General features: G+C 43.8%; 2 protein-coding genes across 5 annotated transcripts in view; one reads left to right on the top strand and one right to left on the bottom strand.

Moving 5' to 3' along the window:
• The window catches only part of TMEM62 (transmembrane protein 62), a 30,619-nt gene extending 20,018 nt beyond the window's left edge, over positions 1 to 10,601 (bottom strand). The window contains exons 1-5 of one of the 2 annotated variants that reach the window (XM_075614282.1): positions 10,501 to 10,601; positions 9,835 to 10,089; positions 8,695 to 8,806; positions 6,924 to 7,061; positions 1,792 to 1,837 (exon numbers count right to left, since the gene is read on the bottom strand). In XM_075614282.1, coding sequence (XP_075470397.1) covers positions 1,792 to 1,837; positions 6,924 to 7,061; positions 8,695 to 8,806; positions 9,835 to 10,026 — 488 coding nt within the window. In that variant the 5' untranslated portion in view covers positions 10,027 to 10,089; positions 10,501 to 10,601. Of the gene's footprint in view, positions 1 to 1,791; positions 1,838 to 6,923; positions 7,062 to 8,694; positions 8,807 to 9,154; positions 9,320 to 9,834; positions 10,090 to 10,500 lie in introns of those variants that run through there. The other variant, XM_075614283.1, reaches the window with a different exon arrangement.
• UBR1 (ubiquitin protein ligase E3 component n-recognin 1) overlaps positions 10,594 to 18,318 on the top strand; it is a 108,751-nt gene continuing 101,026 nt past the window's right edge. For 2 of the 3 annotated variants that reach the window (XM_075614280.1, XM_075614279.1), the window contains exon 1: positions 10,594 to 10,791. In XM_075614280.1, the coding sequence (XP_075470395.1) occupies positions 10,717 to 10,791 (75 nt within the window). In that variant the 5' untranslated portion in view covers positions 10,594 to 10,716. The remainder of the gene's footprint in view (positions 10,792 to 18,318) is intronic. The other variant, XM_075614281.1, reaches the window with a different exon arrangement.

Here is an 18,318-nt window from a genome sequence, read left to right as displayed (position 1 = left end):
CGCCGCGTGTAACATGTATACTGTGCGCTCCACCAAGTCTATGTAATAGTTACACACTGTGTAATCTGCACATACACATGATGTAACAGCATTTAGAACACATTGGACGGGAGTCACTAAGCCCCGATGCAGGGCAGCGCGCCCGATCTCGCCTTAACTACCAGTGACTTAAATGGCAGATTGGGGGCGATGTCCCGCCTCGCGGCCTCATGGCTCCCGGCCTGTGTGAACAAAGCCAGCACTGTGCTTTGCATATCACCAAATGCTTTCCCTGCACAAAACGCAAACAATAGATAGAAAAACTGTTCTGCATAATTAATCATGTATGAATATTTGATATATAGCATCTATTACAGTAGCACAAATAAATCAACTGTATAGTGGAGAAAAAACATTAGTGCGTGTGTAATGCAAGTGTTTGAGACGCACATAGCTAGGTGTATCCAACATTCATTTTAAGGAAACAAAAGGCTGAATGAACTTCCCCCAAATATCCTAGAGCTGGTCCCTCATCAGAACCTATTGCTAAGTTTGTGATGTAAAATATGTTGTTTAGGCGTTCGGTAGCTTTAGACAATTTCACGTTCTAACTCTATGGCTGTTATATGATCTATGACCGTCCTCAAGACCCCCCTCCCAAAAGGTCAGTTTTTTGGGATATCCCTGCTTCAGCACAGGTGGCTCAATCAGTGGCTAAATCGAAGACTGCACCACCTGTGCTGAAGCTGGAATATTGCAAAAACCTGACCTGTTGGAGGGGAGGGGAGTAAGGGGTCTTGAGGACTGGAGTTCAGCCCCACTGATGTATGACATATATGGAAGACACTGATCTGTGATAGATCGAACTACTACTTCTCATTACTAAATGTTATTCCTATGAAGCAGATTTGAACGGTTTGTCTTAGATTCCCTGGTATTATGTGAAATCTTAAAGGAACACAGTACATATGTCTCAAAGTGCACAAATAAGTTTCAACGCTTATAACTATGAGTCTGACCAAAGTAATCTGACTCTTTTGGGTTTATCATAAAACCACAAATAACATCATACATAGATATATGTATTTCCCAGCATTTAACATGAACTCAAACTCAATGGCTTAAAATATCCTCTATCAGAGCAGAGGGCTATGATACGACTTGCGATTCAATGTAAAACCCAATGAGGACATACATTTGCTTTATAAAACGTGTGACATGAGAGACAGCCATTTCATTCATTTAAAGCAGCAATGCCAGATACTAGAGTTTAAAATATAGGGGTCTCTTGGTTCCCAATACATATTTACCTTTTTATGTGCTGTTTCTGGTCCCCTTTGGGAAATTAGAATGGCTGCTATCCAAGCCTCACCCCGCAGGACAATAGGAAGCCCCAATCTGATCAGAACATTGCAACTTTCTATTGGACAATCCGGCAGCCATCTTTGATTTTACAGACACATAAAATGGTAAATGTTGCAGGAATCGGGGAGTCGTCCTCTCCCTGCTAGATACGAATACTGGATGCAATCGCCCCTAAAAACCAAGCTGAAAGTTCATGATGTAGTCACAACATCACGGGGTCTCTAGAATGCCAGACCTAACAATGTTTTATATTGCTCTGCCTGTATATTACACACAAATGCGTTCCAGACTTGTGTGTATAATAAAGACACACTTTGGTTTATAGTTCCCTGTATGGATAACACAGAGACCCACTGGTTTGTACAGACTGGGAATGTATTGCCAATGCTACCCATAACTATATCCCACATCCGCGGAGTGTTACTGGACCCTTTTCTGATTATCTACCTGTAGTAATTCCGGATACTCTGCAGGTCGGGAATGTTAAACGAATCTACATGATAAGAAGAAAGGAAATCTTAAAAGGATTATTGATGCAAAGTAAGCCCTCGAATGCACAACGTAAAATACCATCATATTACTCCCACAGTGAGGAAATGAGTAACTGCATCTTTAAAACGGGAAAATAGAATAATGCAACAAAAAGTAAATAATTGCAGTAACAGCAGTAATTGTACCTGTTAAGCACCCTGTTTCCCAATGATAAATAACTGATCTGTAATTGCAAATACAGCTGAACCCCGTTATAACGCGATGCTCGGGGGCCACATAATGAGACCGCGTTATACCGGGATCGCAAAAAAAAATTAAAAATGGCCCCCGCGATCAGCTTTCCCTGAACCTGGCGTCGCAGCAGGGGGGGTGGGGGGTGTCAGGTGGTGTGTGTGCATAAGAGGGAGACCCAACTAGATTGTATGGTGTGTAAGCATTTATGATGTGTAAACAGATCACTGCCATCCATTCAATCTGGTCCTAAATGGGACTGCGCTTTTGCAGAAAACTTGTGTTTAAGAGCAAACCAACTTACAATAAAAAAAAAAAAGAAACCAAATCCCCCAACTGTCCCATTTTAGCATGCCCTGGACTGACCCCCAAGCAGTGTACCCGCTTGTATTGCAAGCTTCTCACTTGACCACTGGCATATCAACATTTTCAGGGGTGCTGATTGGTTGATTGAGCATCCACGCTACACAGCCAGTCTTAAAGCGTCACCAAAAATTCTGATTGGCCCGCGGCCTCAGATAGCGTGCAGCAGCGGTCAGTGTAACCCCAGAGGTCCTTATTGTGTGCAGGGCCCCCTCAGCAGGACGAGTCTCAAAGTGAAGGCAAGGAGCGGTTGCCACAGTGTGGGCTATTACATTGCTGGAGTGCAGGTTATATGAAGGGTGCTGGAGTATACAAAGGATGCAGTAGTATACTGGGGGTGTATACGAGCAGCGTGATGGGGGTATATACCAGGGCTGTGAGGGGGGTACAGATGATGGGGCATGCGGGACTATATTTGAGGGGTGTGGGGTGATAATTGGCACGTATACCCATTTTCCTCTATGAAATGTTGGGAGCATGTGAATCAGGCCGGCATTATAACAGGCCATTACACTGCTAATGTGAGCTCTAGATACCGACATCTGGATGGTGAATTACTAGATTTGTATTTCCATGAAAAGGCCTCATAATCTTATCCCTTTTTTCCCCTAACTTTAAACCGAAATCCAAAGAACAGGTTTATTTTATTTATCCTATATTGCTTTTCAGATTTACATTTTCCTCATACATCCCATCATAAAGAAATGTGCATTCTTTAGCCCTCATAAAACAGATGAATGAAAAAAATATTGTGCCAATAGCTCTAAAAAGCGATTTCTTTCTCTGCAAGTTGACATTATTGCCAGACATTATCCTCCTTCGTTGTGTTCACAGATGTTATCCAGTCTGCACAGGGGATGGAATATCTGCTAGGTGTGTTTATGTGTGTGTTTGGGGGAGGGGTGTGGGGAAAAATCTCAAGTATGCTCTTCCAGCAGTGCATGAGAAGCTGGTGGAAGCAGTTGGTGAGAATGCTACTAACCACCTTACAGAAGGTACCCATGATGTGTTATTAAAGTTTGCCAAATAATAAAAAATTTTTTTAAACAGGAGCCACGCTTAAACCGCATTATAAGCGGATCCGGGTTGTAGCGGATCGCGCTATAACGGGGTTGAGCTTAATGTTATTATTAGGGAAGCCCTTACTCTCGTAGAACTAAACTTTAAAGGTACAGTGTTTAGGACAATACAGAGTGTCCGTTTCCAAAAATGTTAAACCCTCAGTGACACAAGATATTATTTTTAATTGAAGACCCCTTCTTAATGATGTGCCTATAGGGGTCAGTCACTAATCTGAACACACTATAAAGAACCCAGCGTTTGATACATACATTTTCTGGAGCCATGGCTGTATTGGACGCTCTATTGATGCGCAGACGCTACCTGGCAAAGCTTGCTGCGCTTGTGAATAGACCAAGAGCCCAGGGAAGAAGGGAAATCATTTACAGGGATAGTGTATTTGGCTTGCTTTAATCCACGACCTCATTAACATATTTCAGGACCACCTGCTAACGAATCTGTAGTGCCTAACTCTAAATCGGCAACTAATCCCAGAAAAAGCGGTGGCGCAGCACTAAAAATGTAACGCAGTCGCTGTTTCTGCGATTACATCTCAATTCTAAATCAGGCCGCATGCGTTACGAATAAGATACAGATATAGTGGAGGCTTTTAACCCACGCGAAGGAAAGAGGGGTTTGGCAAAATGATCACGTTTTTGCCATCGGTTGTGTCGTATGTAAGAAGCTTGTTAGTAAAGATCTTTATAGCAGGCACAGATTGTTAAACAGAGAGGTTTGTGCTGCCTTAGGAAAAAATGGAGCAACACTTGTGCACAATATAATTATTATTATCGTTTATTTGTGAAGCGCCAACATATTCCACAGCGCGGTACAATGGGGTGAAGAGCGATGTATATTACAAAAACAGTTACGTACAGGTGAGGACAAACATGCACAGGCAGATAGGTAATGAGGGCCCTGATCCTGGGAGCTTACAATCTAGAGGGAATGAGGGACAATGTTGAAACAAGAAGGTATGGTGGCTGCTCATTGTAGGATAAGGTGCGGCTCAGGTTAGAATATGGCCCAGTCTGACAGCTGAATCCATTAAGTTTTTTTGGGGGGAGATGTTACATAGGGTGGAGATTGGTCCAGCCATACAGTTGGTCCCAATAGGGTTGCATATGAAGGGGAGTTGGATGTTAGAGGTATGGCGAGGTAGGCTTCCTAGAAAAGGTGAGTTTTCAGGCAGTTTTTCAACATCTGAAAGCTGGGGAGAGTCTGATGGTACGTGGTAGGGAATTCCAGAGAGAGGGGGCAGCACGGGAGAAGTCTTCCAGGCCGGAGTGGGAGGCGATAATAAGGTGGCAGAAAGGCAGATGTCGCGGGCAGAGTGTATGGGGCGTTTAGGTATGCATTTGTGGATAATCCATACTATTATAATATGGGCGCCAGTTAACTCCTCCTATTGAAAGCCCACAAATCACAAGCTGCAGCACACAGGTCAAAGTGGAGAAAATGACCTTAATACATTGATGTAAAAAAAAGCAATATGAACATGGTTTCTGCTGCCCCAGTTTTGCCAGGATCAGTTTATTCCAGTACACCCCAATTTTGCACTACTTGTGCCAGGAGACAATTTGCAGAAAGACTATATGGAGCTACAGGAGAGTTTAGGGGAGATGTTATTTTTATTATACAATGTTCCACAGAGCCTGAGGAAGTCCAGTACTTGGACGAAACGCGTTGCTCTTTTACCTGGAACATTTTACAGCACATTACAGAGGTGGCAGAGGTGTAGTTGCAGCTCCCCATCCGGACGCGGAAGAGAGAGACCCCCTACAACTATACACCACACTGTCTACCCCTTGCTTTTACCTCCCACAGAATCGTTTGCTTTCTGTGTTTGTTTTTATTTCTTATGTTTTTTTATTAAAGTCAGTTTTCACCCTCCAGACATTAGTGTCTTTTATATATGTCAACCCCATCTTCATCATCAGTTACATCTGGAACAGAAGAGCAAGATACCGCTAGGAGTGTGTACTCACACTGGCCCGTGTGAGTATTGTGATATATTTACCACTAATACCCTTATACCCCACCCTTCTATCACCTGGTATTGATTGGGTAATACCCATAAATGAACAAGATACCAAGATAAAACTACACTCACACTAGCCCGTGTGAGTGCCAGATTATAATATATATAATTTTTTTGGTGGTCCATAAACACACCACCCCCCCCCCCCTCACTGACGTATATATATGTATATGTGTTAACCCTATCCTCCTTTCTGTTTATACGAGAGGAAATCCCCCTGGAGCGGCACTGTGAACCAACGAAGCAAGCGGCCCACATATCAAGAAGAAGAACTCGCATCGCAAGAAGAAAAGCCTCATCAGAAGCACACGGGACTCCCAAAGAAACTCTGATGCGACTGGGCTTACACAAGGCCGTGTAAGTTATATATACCTTTATTTTATTTCACCAACACACATACACCCATGTGTGCCTATCCTTCCAATTAGGCATTAGACACCTGAGCTACTACACTTGCTCAGGATATAACTTCTTCATCTTAAAGAGCAATTACAAGTTCTATAACACTGCCTGTTTCCAACTATTGTGCTCCCCCATCCTTTTTGTATTCATAGAATATGGCCCAGTCTGACAGCTGAAGCCATTAAGTTTTTTTGGGGGGAGATGTTACATAGGGTGGAGATTGGTCCAGCCATACAGTTGGTCCCAATAGGGTTGCATATGAAGGGGAGTTGGATGTTAGAGGTATGGCGAGGTAGGCTTCCTAGAAAAGGTGAGTTTTCAGGCAGTTTTTCAACATCTGAAAGCTGGGGAGAGTCTGATGGTACGTGGTAGGGAATTCCAGAGAGAGGGGCAGCACGGGAGAAGTCTTCCAGGCCGGAGTGGGAGGCGATAATAAGGTGGCAGAAAGGCAGATGTCGCGGGCAGAGTGTAGGGGGCGTTTAGGTATGCATTTGTGGATAATCCATACTATTATAATATGGGCACCAGTTAACTCCTCCTATAGAAAGCCCACAAATCACAAGCTGCAGCACACAGGTCAAAGTGGAGAAAATGACCTTAATACATTGATGTAAAAAAAAAGCAATATGAACATGGTTTCTGCTGCCCCAGTTTTGCCAGGATCAGTTTATTCCAGTACACCCCAATTTTGCACTACTTGTGCCAGGAGACAATTTGCAGAAAGACTATATGGAGCTACAGGAGAGTTTAGGGGAGATGTTATTTTTATTATACAATGGGAAAAATAATTTACTGTGCCTCTTGACATTTACCCCCCCCACGTTTGTGCGTGTCGAATAAATGCCAAGTCTATGCGGACATAAACTTATCTGCCTCAAAGATCAGAGTAATTAGGAGAATTGATAAAAAGGTTCTTACATTTGACGCAGAGATACTTAATAATTAATGACAGACACAGTAAGTCTGTTTAAATAGTGTTCTTGCATCTTACCATGGTTCCCTCGTATATCAATCCACTTGGTTCTTTCCATGACCTTTGACCTCTTCAGAATGGATTGGTATGTCTGCCACTCCCCCTCAATCTGGTCTGAGCCCAGTTTATCCTTTGTCTTGGAGTCTGTGAGATCCCCTGGGAACGGAAGTTTAAATACTAGTAGAGACATATCCCTGATCCCAAGTGCACACAATCTAAGGCTGCGCTTATAGTGCCGGTGATGGCGACGTCAGGCTGTGGTCGCTGGAAAAATCAAATTGAGATGACTTCCAGCGATTGCGACCAAGCCGTAGCTCCATCGCGTCGCGCTTACTATAAGCGCACGCGATGGCGAGAATGCATTTGTTTTGACGTGACGTCGCATCACTGGCACTATAAGCACAGCCTAATTGCGACAGTCTTTAGATGCTGTATTTACCTTGTTTCTAATACACGAGACTACATTGGACTTTGGGAGAGTTCTTTATTTTGTGATTTCAAAATGTGAAAGGTTTTTCAGCCCAGTGGAATTTCAGACTTTAATTGTGTACATCTGTGTTGCCCCAAAGGCAGACAGCCTGATGGGGCACCCCAAGAGCTGCTTCCCTCTGGACAAGATCAGCGTGCTAAGGGTTAACATTTGCTTCTACTTTGTGGAACGTCAACCCCACCCACTGGAATGTTAATGAGCCAAGAGGACACTAAGAACTTTTTGTTCACAGCTGCATTGAAAATCAACCACCCCAGTGTACATCTGCGTTGCCCCAAAGGCGGACAGCCTTTGGCGCAGCCAAAGTGTGTGAGCCATTTGCTGATGTTAAAGTGATGTTAAAGCTGCTCTGTTTCAATCTGAAACTCACAAACCCTTTATCCCCTGTACCCAATTTTCCAACTCTGTCCATGAAATGTCTGTGAATTGACTGTATAACCCTGTTCTTTTAATGTAACCATGTATTTTTATAATTCTGTGCCCAGGACATTCTTGAAAATGAGAGGTAACTCAATGTATTACTTCCTGGTAAAACATTTTTATAAATAAAATAAATAAATATTCCTGCTTTTACTGTATTTACTAGACCAGGGATGCTAAACTCCAGTCCTCAAGCCTCCCCAACAGGTCAGGTTTTCAGTATATCCCAGCTTCAGCACAGATGGCTAAATCACAGCACAGCACAGCACAGCACAGATGGTCAAAGACTGAGCCTCTGATTGAGCCACCTGTACTGAAGCAGGGATAACCTGAAAACCTGACCTGTTGGGGTGAGCTTGAGGACAGAAGTTGAGCACCCCTGTACTAAACTGCAGGCAATCAATGAAAAAGTTACCAGGTTAAAAAAACAAGGTCAAAAAGTGGAGTTAGAAATAGCACTTCTAGAATAGCTTTTCTAATACTTCTAGAACAGCCCCAGCTTGCAGGCATGAGCCTTTGATAAACAACCCCCAGTGAGTGACCCCTGTAAATGCTCACACTAAGCCTGTATGAAGCGAGGAGATGAATAATGATTACCTTTGGCTATGGATCACCAAGGGTGAACCCAAAATATACTAGGTTGTCATGTTTGGGTAAGTGGTACTAATTACTGTTCCATTAATTCTGATATAACTATCAAAATGGTTACTGATGCTCTAATCATGTAAGATTGTGGATTTGTATTTTTTATTTTGTAAGAACGTTTATCAGTTTTAATATAAATGTAAAGTCTTTGGCAACCAGTTTCTCTTTTTCGATATGTTTCAGCTTATTCGCAGGTCTTTCTGCAAGCGAAGAATGTCTCAGACACCCACCTACCTGTAACCAGAACAAGTGATGGATTGATGACAGCGATGCTTTCAGTGCAGAACTTCTCAAAGTCTGGGGCCCTCCTGGGATCCAGGAACTGACTGATGTGGAGATCAGAAACCTGCATTATAGTAAAGTAAACCCAGTGTTGTCAGTGTCCACCCAACACTTTACAGAAGCCCAGAACCTAGACACACAGGTACAAGGATTTAAAAAATCGCTACAATGCAAGTCTTCAGCTCTAATTGTCCCCTGCCAGCAATATCTCACCATCATATACTGTACCCAGCTGTCGCTGTCACCTGTCAAAATACTCATTTGACCTTTCAATCTCTCGCTGTCACTTGGCAATCTCTCATCGTCAACTTTTTCTGTTCCCTATCCATCTCGCCCAGTCACCTGTACATCACTCGCTGTCACCAGTCAATGTATCATTGTCAACTCTTGCTGTCCCCGAATTTGGCATTACCTGTCACTTCTTGATACCTTTCCATCTGTATCTCTCTCACACATTCTTTTTGATTTCCATCACACTCTCTGTCACCTGTCTGGGCATCTCTCCCTTTGTAAACACATGTACGTATCTCTCACTTTTTGTTTCTCAATCTTGCACTCTCTCTTTTATTCTCGCTTCCATCTCTCCCCTCTCTCTCCACCCCTTCTCCTCCTCTCTCTCTTCACCCCCCTCCTACTCTCTTTTCACCCACCCTCCTCTTCCTCTCTCTTCATCCACCCTCCTCCTCCTCCTCTCTTCACCCACCTGCTCCTCTCTCTTCACCCACCCTCCTGCTCCTCTCTCTTCACCCACCCTCCTGCTCCTCTCTCTTCACCTACCCTCCTGCTCCTCTCTCTTCACCCACCCTCCTGCTCCTCTCTCTTCACCCACCCTCCTGCTCCTCTCTCTTCACCCACCCTCCTGCTCCTCTCTCTCTCTCTCTTTATCCATCCACCTGCTCCTCTCTCTTCACCCACCCTCCTGCTCCTCTCTCTCTCTCTTCATCCATCCTCCTGCTCCTCTCTTCACCCATCCTCCTGCTCCTCTCTCTCTTCACTCACCCTCCTCCTCTCTCTGCACCCCCCGTCTCCCTCTGCACCCCTCTCTCACTCACTCTCTCTCTGCACCTCCCCTCTCTACCCCCTCATTCTCACCTGCACCGCCCACAAGACGTTGCTCAGCTCCGCTCCAGGAGCCGGTCCCCTTTCGTTCACCTCCCGGCGTCGCTGTAATTGAGCCCGGTGAACTCCCATGTTGTATCTGCCCAGGACCAGCAGCAGCCCCGCCAGTAGCAGCAGTCCGCCCGCTGCCTTCAGCATCACCCTGCGCCACCCAAAAGGAATCATCAGCTCCCCAGTGTTGCCCTTCTGCGGGCAGTCTGTCAGGCGTCACTACTTCCGCATCCATCACTTCCGACGCCAGGAGAAACCATAGAGATGTTACGAGGAAAAACATAACCATAGACACGGCTTGTCTGTGTTACCTGTCAAGTCTATTGTGTCCCCTGGGAGGACTGTAAGGAGGTGATCACACAGCACCCCAAACACCCCTCTGTATTATTTAGCCAAAGCGTGCGTGCGTAAGGTATATTCGGACCTCTATATACATATATAGCAGATTAGGCGGCCAGTGACTTGTATCATCATTGTTTATCTGATCACTGCACATTATATGGAGGCCTCCCTCACACGTTTGAATTGATAACCTATTTGAAAGAATTAAGATTAACATTTAAGTATGAACTAATTCCTCATCTCACTGGTACCATTATGCATGGAGGTTTGGGTGCTTCCCTCTTCCCCCACCCAAATAAAACTCACAACACAGACTATTCCACCAGTTGAATTGCCACACTGCCGCAAAGCGACGCGGTGGTCGTAACGCTCGCTCAGCCTCTGCGCCACTGTCCCCAGGCGCGCATCGCGTCGTAAAGCCCCGCCTGGCTCAATCCGGAGACGCTTTGCCGCACTGCCGCGAAGCTCCCGCACGGTTCCCTTGGTGACGGCTTTGCGGCAGCGGGGCCTGGATTTGGGAAGATGGCGGCCGGCGGCGAAGGAGCTGCGGGAGTGCGGAGCAGTGAGGAGCCGGGGGGAGCTCGGGAGCCGGCCATGGTGAGAGCCGGAGGGGGAACCTCGGGAGCCGGCCATGGGGAGAGCCGGCGGGGAGGGGGGGCTGTCAAGCTGGGGTAATAAGGCACAGCTGGGATAGGGTGACTGTCGGACTGTGGTAACCAGGCACATCTGGAACAGGGTAACTGTTGGACTGGTTTAATAAGGCACAACTGGAATCGGGTAAGGGGGGGCAGGGGTTGTCTGACTGGGGTAACCAGGGTGGGGGGCTGTCAGACTGGGGTAATCGAGGGGGCGGGGGCGCTGTCGGACTGGGGTAATAAGGCACAGCTGGAATAGGGTGACTGTCGGACTGGGGTAATAAGGCACAGTTGTGACTGTCAGTTAATGGGGTACAGCTGAAATATTGTGACGTGGAAAAAGAGTTGGTGTCAGATTAGGGTATATGGCACACTGGAATAGGGTAACTGTTCAGCATACTGGAGATAGGGTAATTCACAATAGAGTAAGAAACAAGTGCAATAGGGGTTACTACCAGACTGGAGTTAGAATGCATAATTATGTTCTGTTTTAAACATCAAATGCATTCACTTTTTTTTTTTTTTCACTCATTGTTTTCTGCAATAAAATGCAAACTCTTTCAGAGTGCTTTTACCACTAGCTCATTTTAGGCGAGGTAACAGTTAAGTATTAGCAGGTCCGGGCAGTAATTCACACTAAGGGGGACATTCACTAAGCTCCTATATTGGTTATCACAGCATGTTCCTGCGTTAACCTCTGTTCAAGATACTGGTATCTTACATGGGATAGGGCTTTGCTACCCCCTAGCAGAACTTGGGGAACTTGGGCTCCAATTGATAATGCTGTGGAGCTGTTTTCCCTGTGCTGGGGAAGATTTCTATCCTAATCATCTGAATGGAGCTGAACCTTTCTCCAATGTTGGGTAGATAACAGTATGACAAATTTGGTGTTCAGTTTGTGGAAAATACCTAATTAGTGGCCACAAAACTTGTATACATAGGGGATTAAACCTTTCAATCCTGGGGGAAAAAAAATATGTTTAATTTAAAATAAAACTTGATGAACGCACTGCAAAGCAGATACAAAGTGTGTAGGTGCAGTTTTCAGAACCCGTATACAGACGTAGTCCCCTTTGTCACTGATGCTCTGTGTAGTGGCTAATATCTGTGCCCCTCAGTATTAGAATAGGGGCTGCTCAGTGTAGAGCACAATGTATGGAATGTTGCATTGATTTGGATGTCAGCCAGTGATAGAGAGAACTTCTCTTTGTGGTATCTTCATACCTGGATTTAAATGGATCTATGGGGGATATTCTCTAACCTCATCTCCTGTTCATTACACCTTGACCTTGATTTTAAAGCGGCATGTGCTGATCACAAATTTTTTTTTGAGTGCAGATGTATGTATGTCTTTATATAGCGCCATTAATGTACATATTGCTTCACAGTAGTAATACACATGACAATAATATAAATAACAGATCATGGGAATAAGTGCTTCAGACATAAAAGTAACATTTCGGAAGAGGAGTCCATGCTTCGAAGAGCTTACAATCTTATTGGTAGGTTGGAAGAAATAACAGTAGGAGGGCATTCTGGTAAGTGCGTCTGCAAGGGTGGCAAGCTTTATGTATCGTGTATAGTATTAGCCACTGTGCTACTCGTATGCTTCTTTAAGCAAGTGGGTCTTGAAGGTGGATAGAGAGGGTGCTAGTCGGGTATTGAGGGGAAGGGTATTCCATAGGTGTGGGGCAGTCAATGAGAATGGCTTAAGGAGATGGTTTTAGGTACAAAGGGGGTAGAGAGAAGGCATCCTTAAGCAGAAGGCAAGAGTCTGGATGGTGCATAGCACGAATTTAGGGCTGAGATACAGGGAGGGGCAGACAAGTGTATAGCTTTAAAAGTGGGGAGGAGAATTGAGTGCGAGGTGCGGGATTTGATAGGAAGCCAGGAGGGGGATTTCAGCAGGGGAGATGCTGAGACAGATTTAGGAAAGAGTAGTGTGATTCTGGCAGCAGCGTTTAGGATAGATTGTAGGGGAGGCAGGTGAGAGGCAGGAGGTTGCAGTAATTGAGACGGGAGAGAATGAGGACCTGAGTCAGAGTTTTAGCAGTCGAGCAACGGAGGAAAGGGCATCTCTTTGTAAGGGCTGTTATATAGTGGCCGGTTGCGCGGCACGTATAATTGGCTGTGTTTAGTCGGCCTTTCTATAATGGTGCCGCACATGGCAGTGAGTGTGGAGCTGGCCGACAGGTGGGAAGACAGGGAAAAGAAAGATTTTGCTCCGCTGAAAGTGTGTGTGTGTGTGTGTGTGTGTGTGTGTGTGTGTGTGTGTGTGTGTGTGTGTGTGTGTGTGTGTTTGATAAATAAAAATTATTTTTATTGTGCAACATGTTTTTTTTTTTTTTATTATTATTTAAAAAATATTTAATACGTTATTAACACACACCGTACCTTCGCTCACAGCATACACACACAGCGTGTGGCACGAGCGCCCGCACCTACAGTACAATAGGACAAGCCTAATATTGCGGAGGAAAAAGCAACAGGTTTTAGATACATTTTGAATGTGAGAGGATTCGAGTGTGACCCCTAGGCAGCGTGCTTGTGCTACTGGGTGAATGATGGTGCTTCCAACGGTAATGTGGAAGGAGGTAGTAGGGCCAGGTTTGGGAGGAAGTGTGAGGAGCTCTGTTTTTTCCATGTTAAGTTTAAGGCGGCGGAGGGCCATCCAGGATGATATCGCAGAGAGACATTCAGAAACTTTAGTCTGTACATCAGGTGTAAGGTCAGGGGTTGAAAAGTAAATTTGTGTGTCGTCAGCATAGAGGTGATACTTAACCCAAGAGATGTGATTAGGTCACCTAGACAAAGTGTGTACAGAGAAAAGAGAAGAGGTCCCAGGACAGAGCTCTGGGGTACTCCCACAGAGAGATCGTTAGAGGAGGAGGAGGTGTTAGCAGAAGAGACTGAAAGTACGTTGGGAGAGGTAAGAGGAGATCCAGGATAGAGCTTTGTTACGAATACCTAGAGTATGGAGAATGTGGAGGAGAAGGTGGTCCACGGTGTCAAATGCTGCAGAGAGGTCAAGTAATATTAGCAGGTGTTATCCCCAGAGCCCAGTGCAATAAGTGCAGGACACGTTAAGTGGGAAAGATGCTAACACTTATGGGTTAAATTCTTATAACAGGGCTCTTCAAACATTTCTCCAAGGGGACCGGATCAGAAAACATTTGGATGTAGCGGGACCACAAGCTTATTTTAATACGATTTTAGACACTTTTTAAAACTTATTACATTTCAACATTGTGCAAGCATTTATACCATCTGCAGCACATATGTTACATTACTTTCACTTACAAGTGAGTCGGTGTGAGAAACTGCACTCAGCGGCCTGAGCAACTAGTACGAAACTAGCAGGAGCAGAGAGTCCACGGCCACATCAAGGCCGCCAATTGAAGAACCTTGTCATATAGCAGGGGTGGCGAACTCCAGTCCTCAAATGCCACCAAACAGGTCAGGTTTTCAGACTATCCCTGCTTCAGCACAGGTAGCTCAATCAGTAGTGTCGGTCATTATGACTGACCCACTAATTGAGCCACCTGTGCGGAAGCAGGGATATTCTGAAAACCTGACCTGAGGCTCTTGAGGACTGGAGTTCGTCACCCCTGTCCTTCAGGCTTCCGGGGTGATTGCTGCTTTAACTGCCATTCAAGTTATTGGCTGTTAATGCCAGACCCAAAACCTCCTAAAATTGATAGTTGATGAATGTTGTAGACCATTTTGCATATCCTGTTTATCAGCGTGCCAGATATCCTAATGACTACAAATTTATTTAAGTTCACATTGGTGTATTTTGTCAAGTTTAAAAGGGATTTAAGGCTTTGTAATCCTGTTTATCACCAGTGAGGTGACCTCGGGTGAATAGAAGAGTATTTCTTTCCTGTCCATCTGTCTCCTGTATACACTTCAAAGTACAATTGACATAGGGTTTAAGAAATAAATATTAATATGGGATATTTCGGGGGGGGGGGGCCCTCCCAGGAAACAATCATTTATTGTCAACAGTGCTTTTATTTTCATAAAGGTTAAATCTACTTACTACAAATTATTTGTTGGGATGTTTATCCAATGTAGACCAATCTAGGGAGATATTGAAGTAGGTCACAAACAGCTGACAAGTAAAATGCTTCTTTCAAGGTCTGTAACTGGATGATTTATAGACACGCAGGTAGCCTTGAGCGAGGTGAACAAAACCCAAGTTCACATGTTCGTGCTTCCACTGTAACATGCTGAAAAGAACATTAGATGTTTTCCTACCTTGTACTGGCCGCAGAAACAATATTTGATCACTTTTACTGTTTAGAAAGTTGGTCCTGACACCTTGATAAAAGCAGGTGATGGTCGCTTTCGTTTTCTGCCAATAGCTTCTTTGTTTTGCAACACCTAAACCTTAAGGTGTTCATATATTCGAAGTGAGTTCCAGTTTTAGTTCTCTGCTCCATACTTTGAGCCCCTAAATCACCTTTATCCCTTCCATGTCACGTATAGCTGTTTAATGAAAACGAGCCCTGAAAACGAGTTAATGCTGCAAGCGCTTATCCTTCAGTCAACAATGATTAGAGCCTGGCACAGAGAGAAGTATCAGGTTTCTTAGATGAGCAGGTACTGGCACCATGACAGAGCAGAGGAACAGATGCCTACATGTACACCTGGTTTAGGCTCCAGGACTTGTTTACCGCATATACAGTCTGTTCAATGTCTAACAGTGACGCACACACTAATGGGTGGGAAATTAGATTGTATCCAACTCCAATCTTGTACACTGTATGGATCACTTTGAGCAGCCTTACAGGTTTACAGGATCGATATGCGTCTGTATATACAATTTTTTTGTTTTTGCGTAAAATTTAACACGAAAGACCGTGAATAAAAAAAAGACTTCAACACAATGTAATAAAAATGTAAAAAAAAAAAAGAAATTGAGAGCACTTACAGCTTTGTGAAAAATCTAAATATACTGTGTATGGCAAAACTTTTTGGTCGAGAGATATCTATCAAAGACATGACCACTAAGTATTTATAAATTCAGTGCTATGAGAGGTATTATGTAAAAGTATGATTTAAAGTAGCTTAATAAAAATAGGGGTTTTCTACTATTTTATTCTAACCAGCCCAGGTCTCAAGGGCCCAGAGTACCCCTACTGTACACTAACTAAAGCACTTTATATGGAACCATTCTCATTTCGTCAGTCCTAATTCACTACTTCTATTCACATTGCACTATAAGGAGGTACCTAAGTAAATGCGTTGTGCCTGCTTAGCTAAGGCCCGTTGCAATTGTTTGACACTCTGCCACAGGTTTTCTGGCTGCATGTAAACACCGACCTAATCTCTTATGAGGTCATACAGTATGTGTCTATGATTCAGCATCTTTTTGCACTTCCTTTGCCTGATTCCAGCTGTTTTGACAATTTAAAGCGGTTCGTATGATCCATGTAGAGCCAATAGGTTTGTTCTGACATGGGATACAAAAAGCAGGATCACTCGTATGCATAATGAGCAGTATATGAATGCTTATTTCAGGAACATGTGCGAAAAAGATGAGGAAGGCTGCTGTATACACGATAGATATATCTATATAAAAAAGAACAATTCTATATTTTCAGCTAAAGCATGACTATGTTATTGTAAGGCAGTGTTTCCAATTCTTGGGGTGGTGGTGGTGGGGGGGGGGGGAGAGAAGGGAAGAGAGAGCCATAAGGCTTAAGAGGGGACTTAGATTTTTTGGTGGGGTAACACACTGGGAGATACATATAGTGGCAAGGAAAAGGGAGGGTATAGTGATGAATAGACGAGTGAAATAAATGTAAAATGGTAGTTTTCAAGCTAACAGACATAGACACACATAAGGAGACAAAGAATCCTCCTAAAAAGATCCTCATTAGCTGCACACAAAGCTAGGAATATTTAGCAGGGTTTGAATACCCACTGTATGAGTGATTTAATTAGCTGTGAGATACAGGTAAGCAATCGCTCCCAGCACTGTGGGAGGGCAATTGCCACTAAAAGCCAGATGGCAAAAATAATAAATAATTTAAAGTGACACATAATATATAACACATACTCTAAACTCTTATAAAAACAATTAAAACATATATGTAACGGGTGACAACCAATCTAGGGATGACCATGGATAATTCCAAATTGATCTACAAATAAATCCCTAAACAGGTAGGTAGATCGTAGTGAGTGAGACAAAATCAGTAAATTAATGTCAGAATACAAATATCTATACTGTCTCTTTAACTCAGGGTGGAGAGTCGTACAGTGCAGGCTGTACTATGCCGTTAGGCAGACCAAGGGGTCAAAATACTTCAAGGTTTATACAAGGTGAACAGCAGGGCAGATCCAGACAGCCTATAATTCGCTGTGCCCTGTGTAGCTAATACAATAAACAGCCCCAGCTACCACCCTGTTCAGAACGATCTCACCCGTTACTTCCTCCTCCACGACGTCGACGCGATGACGTCATGCCGACGTACGTTTCGCGCGTAAGGGGGCTGGCGCTTTCTCAAGGTGGGAGGTGTTCAACAGAGCAGCGCTGCCCTCTTATATACTTTAATGCTGTGCGATCCTTAATGTGCCTATACCTCTCACTTAAAGTGATAGACAAGCTAGATTAACCTCATAGGTACCGTGATAATTAAATAAACAAATAGAGTGGGAAGCATGTGAATTGTGTCCTCATTCATAGGTTGCTCCTCGGCTTCAGATAGATCCTATTATTAGTCTGATGGGGCACTAGGAACTAAACTATTCATATAATAAATACATACTTGGCAACTAAGTAGTACAGATGTATCCAGTAGTCATATTATAAAACAAAGAATACTGGTCACACAAATGGCAAGGGGTACTGGTCAAAGCACAGGCATACAATGAGGGCCAATATATACACTGCTTCATAATCATAGTCATGTTGCATATATATATATATAGTATTAAGGGCAAACATGTACTTATCTGTATGTCTTGATAGTGTAGGAATGATCTAACCTATGCTGTCCGCCCAATAGGTCAAAACGAACATCTAGTGTAATACTATATACCAGGAGCCCCCTAAGTTATAATATAGAGGCATTGTTTGCAGACATTACAGTTCTAACTTTATATAAAAGAAGTGTATATATAGCCCTCATTCAGGCCCTTTGGACTCAGTGTTTCTAATGTGTAGATCCATTTGCATTCAGTCTGCAAAAGGATCTTATTCCAGTCCCCCTTGCGTTGACCCCAGGCAATATGTTCAATGCCAATAAACACCAGTTTATCACTATTCCCTTGATGTTCACTTATCACATGTCGTGCAAGTGGGGTATCTTTTACATTCCTTATGGATCCAAGATGTTCAAGTTTTCTTGTTTTGAATTGTCTAAAGGTCTTGCCTACGTATAATTTCCCACAGGAACAAATGATCAGGTAAATAACCCCCTCTGTAGTACAGTTTATATAATCCTTGATTTTAAACGTACGTGTTTTAGTGGAGTCC

This window comes from Ascaphus truei, chromosome 9 (assembly GCF_040206685.1).
Source record: "Ascaphus truei isolate aAscTru1 chromosome 9, aAscTru1.hap1, whole genome shotgun sequence".
Lineage (NCBI taxonomy): Eukaryota > Metazoa > Chordata > Amphibia > Anura > Ascaphidae > Ascaphus > Ascaphus truei.
This window is presented reverse-complemented; position numbering and strand designations above follow the sequence as displayed.